General features: G+C 40.2%; 1 protein-coding gene and 1 pseudogene across 1 annotated transcript; both read left to right on the top strand.

The window, feature by feature from the left end:
- Positions 1 to 928: 928 nt before the first annotated feature.
- Positions 929 to 3,921, top strand: LOC105204161 (annotated as a pseudogene).
- A 2,649-nt stretch (positions 3,922 to 6,570) lies between these two features.
- On the top strand, positions 6,571 to 12,927 carry LOC113005545 (putative nuclease HARBI1). The gene is given in 6 exon segments (XM_026141260.1): positions 6,571 to 6,715; positions 7,609 to 7,762; positions 7,930 to 8,079; positions 11,978 to 12,102; positions 12,105 to 12,178; positions 12,400 to 12,927. Coding segments are annotated over 6 exon segments (1,176 nt in total).
- The last annotated feature ends 840 nt before the right edge of the window (positions 12,928 to 13,767 follow it).

The following is a 13,767-nucleotide window of genomic DNA, read 5'->3' on the forward strand; positions in this document are numbered from 1 at the left end:
AACTAGAACTTTAAATTTGATCAGTAATTCTTTCGCTTATTGGATATGGCCCTTCGTAAGGTGGTTGGAGAGGGCTTCTTAATTTATCCAGCCTCACAAATACGTGAGTGTAATTGTATAAGGTTCCATAGGTGAATGTCCTCTTTTTGTCGTGGTGGACTGTGGGTGTAGACCTGACGTTTTGTATGCTCTCGAAAATGTAATAAAAATGCTTAAGGTTCTGGCGTAAAATCTTTGGTGAAAAAATACTCTTCTGGCAAACGTAAAGTAGTACCATAGACCAATTCTGCTGCTGTCGCTTTTATGTCTTCTTTAATGCTGGTACGCAGTTTCGGTAGAACTATTGGTAATGCTTGCAATCAGTTTTTAGACTCTTGACAGCGGATTGCGATTTTTAAGGAACGGTGCCAACGTTCCATAATTCCATTAGAAGCTGAGTTATGCTGTAGTTCTTGTTTGTACACATTCCAATTGAGGTTAGTCAGAGCTTTAAACAATTGTGACTCGAACTGTGTACCTTGATCAATGGTAATGGTCTTGTATAGGCGGGCCGAAATGTGTAACCCATGTGTTAACAAATACTTCGGCTATTACTTTTGCGGATATATCCTGGATTAGGGCTGCCTGGGATTATCTTGTAAACCTGTCGATTATTGTTACAGTACCCTTATAACAGTACCCTTGTATAACAGGAAAAGGTCCGATTATGTCTAATAGCGTTTTCGACTGTAGTGAATTTTGATCCTACCCGTGGTGGGTTAACCCGGAAGTACTATGAACTCATGTTTGATCGAAGATGTGTTTAAAACTACCTAGTGTTTTAGTAACAATCTGTAAATTACACGAGCATTGATAATCGCATTTATTATTTCACACAATAGGCAATGCGATTGGTCAATTCCAATAGACTAACCTCTCTATTAGTTTGATGAAAGAGGCCCTTATTACTAATGTAGTGGAACAATGTGATGATATTGATAATATGGAGGTTAGATTATTGACGTACCTCGCACTTTTTGATTTTGTTCATCGCGAATAGAAATACAAGTACATTAGGTATTTAGGCCAGTTCAAAACTACCTAAGAATAAGTTTTCTATTATCTTGTATCAAAAATATTAAAAAATTTTCAATTGTTTCATGCTTCTTATTTGCTGAAAATTTTAGTTCTCTTTATTCAAATTCTGAATGAAAAAGCCTTAAATAGAATTTTAGAGCCTAATAAGATGTCAATAGTAGTGCTGAATCAAAAGAAAGGCTACAATGTGGCCCATGCTGTGAGAAAAAGCATCTACGAATAGGCTAATGCTTTTAAGAAAGTATATTTGATCATAACAAAATTGTTTTTTACTTAAGTAATTAACATTTGATTGTTACAATAAGATTGATTTAGATTTCTCAGACAGTACCTCAAAATTGGGTCATAAGACGTAACATTATCTGTACATACATATAATACGACAATTTTGTCCTCTGAAATTTTTTTCTTTTTAAAACTAAGAGCACTGTAATTGGTTATAATATTTATATACATTTTTAAGATACCAAATATAGCATACCGAATAATAAGGACTTAAGTCAGACTGTTGATGTACAAGAAATAAACACCAAGATGCCAGTGGAGCCTTGATCTAGCAGTGAGAGTGTTAGCAGTTGGAACGACGGATCCCGAGTTCAAACCCACGCAGCTCCTTTATTTTTTCAAGTATCTTACAGAAAATCTATATCGGAACAAAAGGCATATGAAGCGGTAATAACGGTATCTTGCAGATCAACGGACAGTATCTTACACATTTTTTAAAATAAATTATATAAATACCTTTTAAAGATCTTAAAGTTTATGTAACAGTTATCAAATGCACTTGTAAAAATGATGAAAATTAATTTAAAAGTGCTGGAACCCTTATGTAGACAAAGTGCTGGAAAACAATGTGGATGCTGAGTGCAATGTTAAGACACTTTTTAAACATAGTATTAAAATATATTTTTAACCCATTTAAGATACCATTAATCATATTTTTATTTGCTTGATCTGTAATTTGTGTGTTTTGTTGAGTTTAAGTTTTTTTATTAGACTTTTAAAAAATCTAGAAAAATTCAGGATTGTTTTTCAATATAATATTATCAAATAATCTTTTAACTCAAATGTTAAAACCTTTATTTATATTAAAAAGTTGAAATTGAAAATAAAATTTTGCTTGTATTAAAAAGATTTAGATTGCCAACAGAGAATTAAGATGTCTTACGTTCTGATTTTTGGACTTTAAATTTGTATTGTGACAATCGAGTATTACTTGAGTACTTTTCATCAACTTTTTAATACTAGCAATATCGATATTTTTTACTAAAAGGACTAAGCAAATTATGAAAAAGAAAACAATAAAAAACCAAATATTTCATTAGGATAAGGGAAATAATTGAAGAATAGTTAGAAAATTTTGGAATCCTATTTTTTATGCAAAAAAATAGAATATTAATTTAAAAAGTAGAAATTGCTCGGTCATTCTAACGTTAAACATATGTGGCAACTATGTCTACTTCTTGTATGTGTGTGTGTGTGTGTGTGTGTGTGTGTATGTGTGTATTTATTATTAAATAAATTATCTTTATATTTTAGGAATTGCCATACATCGTGTTGTCCCATGAACTTGATATCGAAAGTTCTTGGACAATAGTTCCACTATTGATTCCTTTGTCAAATTAATTTCCAGATGTGGACTGGTTCTTTTTTTGTTTAGATAACACTGTGATTTAATTAGAAAAGATATTAAACGTTTTTAGAAAATTTAGTTTGTTTCAGGTGAATTATGTTCTTGCTATTCAAACTTTCAAGAAAACACGGATTTATATTCTAAATAATATATATTTGTGTGGGATGTTTGGTTTGGATATATGCTTTATGATCGTAAACTACTATTATTCACCATTTTGCGCAGCATACTAAAAAATTTAAGTATATCTACACATTGTATCTGGATTTGTCATGAGCGCTATGTTATTAAAAAGGTATTTTTTATTCTAACATTAAATAATCGTTATCGTAATAATTCCGGAGAAATAATTAATTAAAAACAATATAAGCTACAAATAAAATTAAAAACTCAAAACTATTCTTATTTAAATATTTCCTTTTTTTTTAAAAACTAATTTTTTAAAAATATGGCCATCTGTGTTTCTACAATTTATTTATATTCAAAAATTAATATAATTTAATATTTTAGATTGTCTAAACAAGTGTCCGAAGATAAGGAACAAAGACAGATTTTTCTATCGATGTGTCATACGATTTTGCAAACTTTGTCTTAAATAGCACTGCTATAAAGTTGTATCACATATTTATTATGTATTTATATAGTTATATTTAAACTATCGTGTCTGCCTCAGACTGTGTCACATATCCTCGATTCTTCCATTCTTTTGTACGTTGTACAGTATGAGTTTCTAATTAATAATAAGAATAATTTTTAATATTTAAATTAGCTAAAACATAACAATTTTGTTAAATAACCGTGTTAATACAAATATTTCTAATCTTCATAGTTCTTCTGTAACTCCAGAAAATTTCGCTATTAAGACTTGCGCTAAATATCATCTAGAGAGAATCCCAGTGGTTAAAACTCGTGGGTCAAATACGATTTAAACATTAGATATTTCAGTGATGCAGTCGGTACGCTTAATTAATGAAATTATACAGATATTTTGATATATTTACAGTCTTTATAAATTGTTGAATTGTTCTACTATAGACAAAAATTTACGGGAGGCATACATTATCCCGAACACTATTAAAAGACACTGCGCTAAAATTTACGTTACTTTGCACGTTATATGCTGCCAGCGTAATGGAAAGTCGCCACAATCTTTATCCTTTTTTAAGCTGACTGCACACGTAGTAGTAAGCATGGTGGAAGGGATAGCATGATGTGCTCAATTTGCAGCCTTATTTCTCTAAAATCTTCGCTCTCTCTCATTTTTCTGCCTCTCATTCCGCACGGCTGTCAACTTTGAAAAATTGTCGTATTTTATTTTTTAAAGTATGTAACAAACCGCTTCCGCGCGACCCCCCCCCCGACGGACCGGTCACCGTCCGCAAAACGCCGGCCGAACATCCGCCGAGCGTCACACAAGGCGCTACGCGCCGATAAACGACTTTAAACGCGCCAATACGAGCAGCGAGGCATCCGCGCGTCGCGGCTGCCGCGCCGCGCACGCGCACCGGCCCCAAACCGGCACGCGCTAGCAACGTGCTCACGCGCCTCCGTCCGCCCACCACGCAACCGATCTCGAGCGGCGGGGACGCTGGCTCCGACACGAACCGAACCGCCACCGAACGTTCCCGACGTCTCGAGATGCGGGTATAAAAGCGCCGGAGCAGCAAGATGCTGGGCTTCTTCTCCGCCGACTGCTCGGACCGCTACTCCGCCGACTAGTCTCCGAAGAAGTCTCCCGAGGTAGTCCTGGGGTCAAGAGTCTTGGCCTCTGTCGAGCGTTCTCGACGGCTACCGCTTTCGCACCCGTCTCTCCTCGCCGAAGCTGGGCTCAAGTGTCTTGGGCTCAGGCAAGCGTACTTGCCCGACCGGCTTTCCTCGACACCGATCCGATCCTACCGCGGCGGCTACAGAAGAACGGGGTAAAGCGTCTTTGCCTCCGTCGAGCGTACTCGACGTAGCCGTCGCATCCTGCCTGCGAGCAAGATCACAACACAACCGCCGCGGATTTAAAGAGCCGCTCAGCCGAGCGACGTCCCGCGCCCCGCTACCGTGCTGGCGACCGCGAAAAGCCGAGCACGCGACCTCGCAAGGCCGAAAAACACGGGGCCGCCCGCGCGCCGAAAACAAACGCCGACCGCGCAAACCACGCACCTGCCGTGGGAAGAAGCGGCAACCGCGCCGACGACGTTCCCCGCGCCGAACCCGTTGCCCGACGGTAATCCTCGATCGCCGCGATCAAAATCGTCACCTCCCCGCGCGCGATACGGCCGACGACGTACCGGCGGTGACGCACCCTCTGTACATATTAGCTGTAAGACATTTGTATTCGTCACTCAATAAAATCTGTACCTATTTTACACGTTCAAACACACGAGTCTAATTCTCTCTTAACCCGGATCGTGCCCTGGAATTCCCGACGAGCTACGTCCGTGCGCGATATCTATCCAAGAAAAACGGGTTGTTACAAGTATTAGGTGTTAAACTTAATTCCTGCCGTTTTTTCGTCTATCAAATTGATTTGTTTCGAAAGGAAGATAAATGAATACCTTAATCAAAGTAATTTCCTTCATTTTTTACTACTTTTTCTCATCTCTCCGGCAACAGGGCAATCCCACGACGGTAAAACGTGGTGTCTTTTGAGGCGAACCATTTATCCACTCATTTTTGGACTTTGTTGTAACTGGAGAAGTATGTAAGTGCGTGTTACATCGATCAGAAGAAATGCTAATCCGACGGTGTCAAGTCTGGAGAATACACTGGGTGCGGCAAAACTTTCTATTTAAGCTGGCAAAGTACCTGCTTCATGATTTTCGCGACATGCGGTCGAGCGTTATCATGCAACAAAATGACTTTGCATCAATTATTGACTTCAAATGATCTTTTTTGCATCAATACGTCACTCAATCGGTATAATTGCTGTTGGTAGCGATCAGCTGTAACGGTTTTATTTGGACCCAAGAGTTTGTAATATAGCACACCTTTCTGGTCCCACCAAACGCACAGCAAGGTCTTATGCCGTGAATATTCCTCTTCAGCGTTGAAACGGATGATTGGCCGGGGTCCACCCATGATTTTTTCCGCTTGGGATTATCAAAATAAATCCATTTTTCATCGCCAGTCACAATGCGCCACAACAAACTTTTTTTTCTTTGCCTGGCAAGCAAAGAAGTCGCAATAGTCAAACGACTCAAAATGGCATTTTCTGACAACTCATGTGGTAGCCATTTTCCTTCCTTATGAATCTTTTCCATAGCATGCAAGCATTTTGAGACGGCCATTGGAGTAACATATTTAACAACAACTGTTAAACTGTTCCAACAACTTTAAAAGCGTTTGGGCTGGATTCTCATCGAGCAATTCTTGCAGCTCGACATCTTCAATTTTTTTCGGCTGTTCTAGATGTTCTTTGTTTCTCACATCAAAATCACCGTTTCGGAAGCGTTTAAACCAAATTCTACATGTTCTTTTCGATGAGAAGCTTCCATTTGGACACAGTACAATTGGACACGAACCACTCGCAACGCTTAAACAGAAGAAAATTATTAGGCACCAACCACTTTAATTGGCTGTGTCCAATTGTACTGTGTCCAAATGAATGTTTCCCTTTTTCGATGGAGTTTTACATCATACACTTCGAATAGTAAGCGATGCGCTGTAGCTGCAGTTTTCTTGAGGTCGAAGTAGTAAAGAAGCACAAGTCGAAAAAACAGCTTATCGCGATTCATTTTCAGTCAATTTGAGAATGTTTTTGGCGTCGAGAAATCTAATCTATGGGAATTGAATTACTTTTAGCAATGTCTAAACTACAAAAAACATATGACTTTGTAACGATACAATCCCCCCCCCACCCGAAAAAGAATATGCATTGTCCCCGGTCGTCAACAACCGAAAAAGAGCCGCCGGGCTATAACTGGGGGTGCCTTGGGCAACCAATTGTAAAAACATCACAGGCTACGCGTGGCAAAACCATACCAAGCCATCGCACGCGCACACCAGAAAACGCACGTTTGTCCCACTCCGGCGACTCCGCCGTCAAGTTCCGAAAATGACGGAGGCAAACGGAATCGCAGGGTATAAATAGGGCCGCGTGCTCCAATAAAGACGCCTTTTTCCGTCAGCCAGCATCACCACCTGATCCGCTGCGCCTGACCTATCGGAAAATAAAGTAGTCGAAAGTTCTTGGCCACGGCGAAGGTACTTCGCCTTTCCGTCTGGTTCTTTTCTTTCCCGCATCCTCGCGAGCTTAAGCACCCATCTCTCGTCAAGGTTCTTGGCGAGAGGAAGACTCTCGGCCAGCTCCCGAGCGACGGGCATCTCCGCTTCCCCCGCAGAACGCAAGACAACGGAATCGCCGTTTCGGGGTTTCGGTCGAGGTACTCGACACGTTCCGCGGTCTCCCGACCGCCATCGCTCCTTGCACGCACGCGGCCGTCCGGCCGTCCTGCCGATTCGCGTACCGCCAGACCGAGCTCCGGCCACCGCTCTACGAAAATCACGCCCGCGTGGAAACGTCATCCGGGTCCTGTCACCTAGCGACGCCTCGCGGACACCTGTACATAGAACCGTATAGATAGTCGCGTGTTGAATTTGACCGTCCGCGCATTACTCCTGTTCATTCGTTGTGCGTCCGCGCGCACATCGTAATTGTAATCTTCTCTGTTTCGTACCTAACGAAAATAAATGCACCTTTGGCTGTGTTCCGTTTTTACTGGCAGTGCAGTAAATGTGACGTCATAACAGTACACTGTCACAACTGTTCCGATATTACTACATTACTGCCAGCACTGCTACAGCGTCGTATTTTGGAACAGTGCAGTGATCGCAGTAGCAGTCAGTAGCGGACTGTAACAGACAAACAGACGCAATGGATAAATAGACAAAGTTATTAATATGCTTAGTAGCATTGGAGATTTTAAATGAAAACAGCAGTGACAGTTCTACTGAAGAAGAAGAAATAGAATTATCACGAATTCAAACAGTTCAACCTCGCATTAAAAATTACATGGACACAATAAGTGAATATTCAGACGTAGAGTTTAAAAGCCATTTTCGGTAAGAAAATTGTAAATAATAATTGTGCAAATGTATATATAATACTAGGAATGTAAATATTTATTAGTTTGTAATTTGTTTTTATTATGCAAAGCATAGGAATAATTTTATTGTCTTGAATATTTGAAAAGGTTCTTGATTTAAGATAAATTAACCTTTTGTTACAGGATGTCATGTGTAGTATTTACATATTTATTAAATTTAATAAAACCTACCTTAGTAAAGCAATCCAACCTTAGATATGGACTACGTACAATTCTACCAGATGTACAATTATTAGTTGCACTATGGACTATGGCAACACATGACTCGTATAGGTAATATAAATAACAATTATATGAAATAAATAAGTATTATGATAATGTTCATTATATAAATGTGTATATTCGAAGTGTGATCAAAAAGTAAGGTGACTTTTGAATTTCGCGCGCTCTGTACACTCTAATTTCAAAATTTTTTTTTGTGTTGGTACACTCGTCACGACCATATAGTATGTTCACAGGAAGGGGAAAAGCCCAGGAGAGCCAAGATCGAAAAAGGCACGCCAAGTTCGTTCAAATGTGAAGGTTATGCTCACAGTTTTCTTTGATTATCATGGCGTTATGCATCAAGAATTCCTACCACAAGGTCGTATGGTAAACAAGGAGTATTACCTTGAGGTTATGCGGCGTTTGCGTGAATCAATAAGAAAAAAACGTCCGGAAGTGTGGAAAGAAAATTCATGGATTCTTCACCATGATAATGCACTTGCGCACACGTCATTATTAGTGAGTACTTTTTTGGCCAAAAACAATACTATCATCATGCCTCAGCCACCGTATTCACCAGACTTGGCCCCCTGCGACTTTCTCCTCTTCCCAAAATTGAAAAGGCCTATGAAAGGACGAAGATTTGCGACGATTGAGGAGATTAAGGCTGCATCGCTGGAGGAGCTCAAGGCAATACCCAAAAGTGCATTTCAGAAATGTTTTGACGACTGGAAAAAGCGCTGGCACAAATGCATTGTATCAGAGGGGGGTTATTTTGAAGGAAATAACATAATTTTGGATGAATAAATAAATATTGTTTTATAAAAATGAGAAGTCACCTTACTTTTTGATCACACCTCGTATATACGAGGTGTGTTCAAAAAGTATCGCGAATTTTGAATTTTCGCGGGTTACGTATATTCGAATTTCGATCTTTTTGTGGCGTTATGTTGGTACTCATGTCTCTCACTTATGCCGACAAGCTCGGCCATTTTGAATGTTCACTTAATTGTTGACAGCTGCTTTGCTTGCACGTGTTTTGGATCGTCTTCGATTTTTACCTATTCAAAAAAATGGATCAAAGAACCTGTATCAAATTTTGTGTGAAAAACGAAATTAAGTGCGCGGATGCATTCCGAATGTTGACTGTGGCATACGGAGAAGCTACCTTGGACCGAAGCAAGTTTATCGGTGGTACAAAATGTTCTCAGAAGGCCGAGAAGATGTGAACGACGAAGAGCGTGCCGGACGCCCGAGCACTTCAACAACAGACGAAAAAATTAATGAAGTGGAGAAAATGGTATTGGCCAATCGTCGAATCACCGTTAGAGATGTTGCTGAGGACCTAAACATATCGATTGGCTCGTGCCATTCGATTTTTATCAATGATTTGGGCATGAAACAGGTCGCCGCGAAATTCGTACCAAAATTGCTCAATTGCGACCAAAAACAGCATCGCATGAACATTGCTAATGAGATGTTGGACTCTGTCCGCGACGACCCAAATTTGCTCCAGAGGGTCATAACTGGTGACGAATCGTGGGTTTATGGTTATGACGTGGAAACCAAAGCTCAATCATCTCAATGGAAGCTGCCGCACGAACCAAGACCGAAAAAAGCGCGCCAAGTTCGGTCGAATGTGAAAGTTTTGCTGACAGTTTTCTTCGATTGCAGGGGCGTGGTGCATCATGAGTTCTTGCCACAGGGTAGAACGGTCAATAAGGAATATTACCTGCAAATTATGTGCAATTTGCGCGAAGCAATCCGCCAGAAACGCCCGGATTTGTGGAAGAACAAAAATTGGCTTTTGCACCACGATAACGCCCCTGCTCACACATCGTTGCTTGTGCGCGACTTTTTGGCCAAAAACAACACACTAATGATGCCGCAGCCACCGTATTCCCCAGATCTGGCCCCCTGTGACTTTTTCTTGTTCCCTAAACTGAAGAGACCCATGAAAGGACGACGTTACGCTACGCTTGACGAGATAAAGACGGCATCGAAGGAGGAGCTGAACAAGATAAAAAAAAATGATTTTTTGAAGTGCTTCGAAGATTGGAAAAACCGTTGGCACAAGTGTATAATATCTCATGGGGATTACTTTGAAGGGGACAAAATAGATATTCATGAATAAATAAATAATTTTTGAAAAAACACAAAATTCGCGATACTTTTTGAACACACCTCGTATATATATATATATATATATATATATATATATATATATATATATATATTGCGACCGCACTCACGAGCGTGGTGCAACTACGTTAACTGCTCGTGATGCTAGTTAGGCAGCCACGATAATCGCGAAGTCGCTCACATCAAATGCGTGAAGTTAGCCGGTACGATTGGGCGCCAGGCACGAGCGAGCGTGCCACTCTTAGATCGGGACGTGACCGATCTCTCGATTCATGCCGGAAAAGGAAACGCGAAGACACTCTACCTCGTCACGGGCAATAACGGCCTCTGTTAACCGGTAGCTCAGCCACGGGATTGGCAGAGGGGGTGGTTCGCGGCGGGCGGGGTGGTAGAGGAGAGCGAGGGAACTTAAAGAAAACACTTCAATTTGATAAAGAAATGGACAATGTATTTCCACGAGCTAACACTACTCACAGGGTTCAGCGACAATGCCTCGCGACCCGGGCGCGGCCGGAAAATACTATGCGGTCGTCGGTACGAGCTCACCGAACGGAGAGAATCACAATTCCATTCTAGGTAGCGGCGGACAAAGTACGCCGTGCACACTCGCAACTTTGCACACGCACTCTCATTTCACGCGGAATTATGTGGCGATTCGGTACGAAGTAAGCATTCGGAAATACGCGTTACAAAACGGACATCGCCAAACAGAAACGCATACATACGCATGTCGGCGACGCTCTCAATAAACGGAACCGGAAGAATCTAGATGCGACTTGATCGGATGAGGCGCACGGCGGCTGAGCACGCGGTCAGCACGCGATCACTGGCGTGTTCCCGGCGGAAGATTTTACGGCGAACGATAACTCTACATGCGACTCTCGCACGCGCGACTCATCCGACCGGCGAAATCGGTGGCTTTACACAAGTCTCGTTCGTCTCACCACAACGCTGGCTTGTCTCGAACTCGTCCTAGAGCAGGGGTACGACTCGTCCCTGGATGACGGCGGCTCTCGTCGTCTCGGCTAAGGGTCAGATCTCGGCGACGATCCACAGCGAAGTGATCGATAGCGCGAGGAAATTCGGCAGGCGGCACGCAGGATCTCTCGCCCCACGCACGGGGGTTCGTCGCGCCGCGCTATTGGTTCCGCCTTATAACGCGGTCCTCGCGGCCCTCTAATCAGGCTATCGCGCCGCGGCGCGCAATTCGAGGTAGGTCGGTGTCTTCAGGCAGCTCGCGACTCTTCCCGTGGTTTTCCCGAGGCCGGACGGCTATCCCTACGGACTCTTCGACGTCCGGTGCCCCCGCGCTCGGGACCACGTCAGAAACTTTCTCTCGCAGCTCCTCGTTCGGGGTCTCCTACGCGATGATCCGCGTGGAGTGTCGACATCCCTTACGCCGGACCTTCCCTCTTTGCGTCCTGCAATTTCAGCGGCCTTACTGTTGCGTAAGGCGTGACGGTAAGAGAGAGATCACCTGTCGTGCGCGCTACTGCGATCCTGCGCACGGTCCGGAAGGTCTCAAGTGGCGGGAGGTCCTCCTTCTTGTAGTCTGCTCGCCGGGTGAGATTTCGTCGATACAAAAAAAGGAATATCCGCTAGCCGCCGATCCGCAAAACGTCGCTAAAATTAACGGACGGACACACGCACACAAAATAAAAACGCGGAGTTGTAAGCGCACTCGCCGACACGTCCGTCTCCGAGCCGAGAGGACGTAAAGCCGCAGCGTGCGCTCCTCGTTTGGATCTTACGATTCCTGTGACGGACAGCCAAACGGGATGTCACGTCACAATATATATATATATATTCTGTAACTAATTAATAGATCAGTTTGTGACCGATCTAACATTGAACGTGCGATTGGTTGGCATGCTAAAAAAAGAGTTTGTAAAGTGATTTATTCATTAGCACCTCAATTTATCAAGTGGCCGTAAAGGAACCGTAAAAGAAGCAGAATATACATAAACCAAAGAAACATGCAGAAAGTTACATAAATCGAAAGGGTTATCATTCGATACTGTTGCAAGTAAGGGAAACGTTGTAATCAACTCTTAGAAAAATTTAATACTGGCAGTACTACTTGGTTAATTAATGCCGAGTGCTTAATTACTTGTTATAAACACAAACTGTTAGTGTTTCTCTAATACTTAAATACTAACCAATTTAATACTTGGAAAAATAACGTAAATTATGGTTTAATTTTTGTAAGATTGATTAAATACTTAAATATTTTATTATTCGTTACAGGTTATATGTGATTCCACATTGAAATTTATTTATTGTTATGCAGGACAATCTGGATCAGTACATGATATGCGTGTATTCCAATTAAGTGGTATTCAGTCTATTTGTACCGAAAACTACTTTTTACAAAATAGTCATTTGTTAGGTGATGCAGCATATGCTTTGCAAAAATATATAATGGTGCCTTATAAAAACAACGGCCATTTGACAAAAGCACAAATAAATTTTAATCAACGTTTATGTTCAGCCCATGTAATGGTTGAAAGAGCCATTAGCTTATTAAAAGGACGTTTTCGTAGTCTCTTAGACAATTTATATATGAAACGGACGGATCTCGTACCTCAATACGTTATTGCTTGTTGTGTGCTGCACAACATTTGTATTTTACATAAAGATTTTATAGATATTATAATTAATGAAACAGACAATATTCCCGCGATTGCACATCATGTTCAAATTAATGCTCAAAATAAAGAAAAAGGAGTTCAAAAAAGAAATGCATTAAAATATACGTTAAACGAAAGATTGTAATAATACTTTTTATATGTAACAATATACTTGTATGTAATAATACTTTTATATGTATTAATATTTTTATATATAATAATGCTTTTTAAAATACACATATTTATAGAAAATAACTTTTTTTATTTGTATAATTCTAACATCTTACATCATGTAGTACATAAAATTTAAGAAGAAACAGCCGGTATGCATAAATACTTAATCTTATTATATTCTAAGTACCAAATAAACCTAAATATAATAATAAAAAAAAAATAAAAATTGGTACAATACGAAACAAAACTTAAAACTTTGGCATATTTAACACATTACAAAAAAAAATATAGGAACTCTGATTTTCATTTTCACTTTTGAGTTACTCCTTCTATAACGTTTTTTCTATAAGGTTTTTGATGTCCATCAATAAATTCATTTTCTTTTTGTGATGTGCCTCTTTTTGCTTTGCACGAAGTTGTTTATGCTTCAACAATGCATGGTTTGATGAGGAAGAAGGTATTTTATCTGTAAGAATACATTAATGTATATAAATTAAAAAATTAATTTATTAATTTAATTTAAAATTGAAGGGCTTCTTGCAACAGTGAAAAAACAATGAAAATTTATATCATTTCACCTATTCCAATTAATTTTATTTTTTGCTTTTGCAAAATATAGTTTAGCTCACTATTGTAACAAAATTTACAATTAAGTGATAACATTTATTATTGATCGTTTAGTAACACCCGTAGTTATAGCTCTTGATGGCTGTTTTTCTTTTAGAGAACACAGTCGATACTTTTCACCCAAAGCGACACACTTCGCTTTCCATTTACAAATTCAATCACTTTTCGACTCTACTCAAGAGGA

The sequence above is a fragment of the Solenopsis invicta genome, chromosome 11 (assembly GCF_016802725.1).
Source record: "Solenopsis invicta isolate M01_SB chromosome 11, UNIL_Sinv_3.0, whole genome shotgun sequence".
Classification (NCBI taxonomy): domain Eukaryota; kingdom Metazoa; phylum Arthropoda; class Insecta; order Hymenoptera; family Formicidae; genus Solenopsis; species Solenopsis invicta.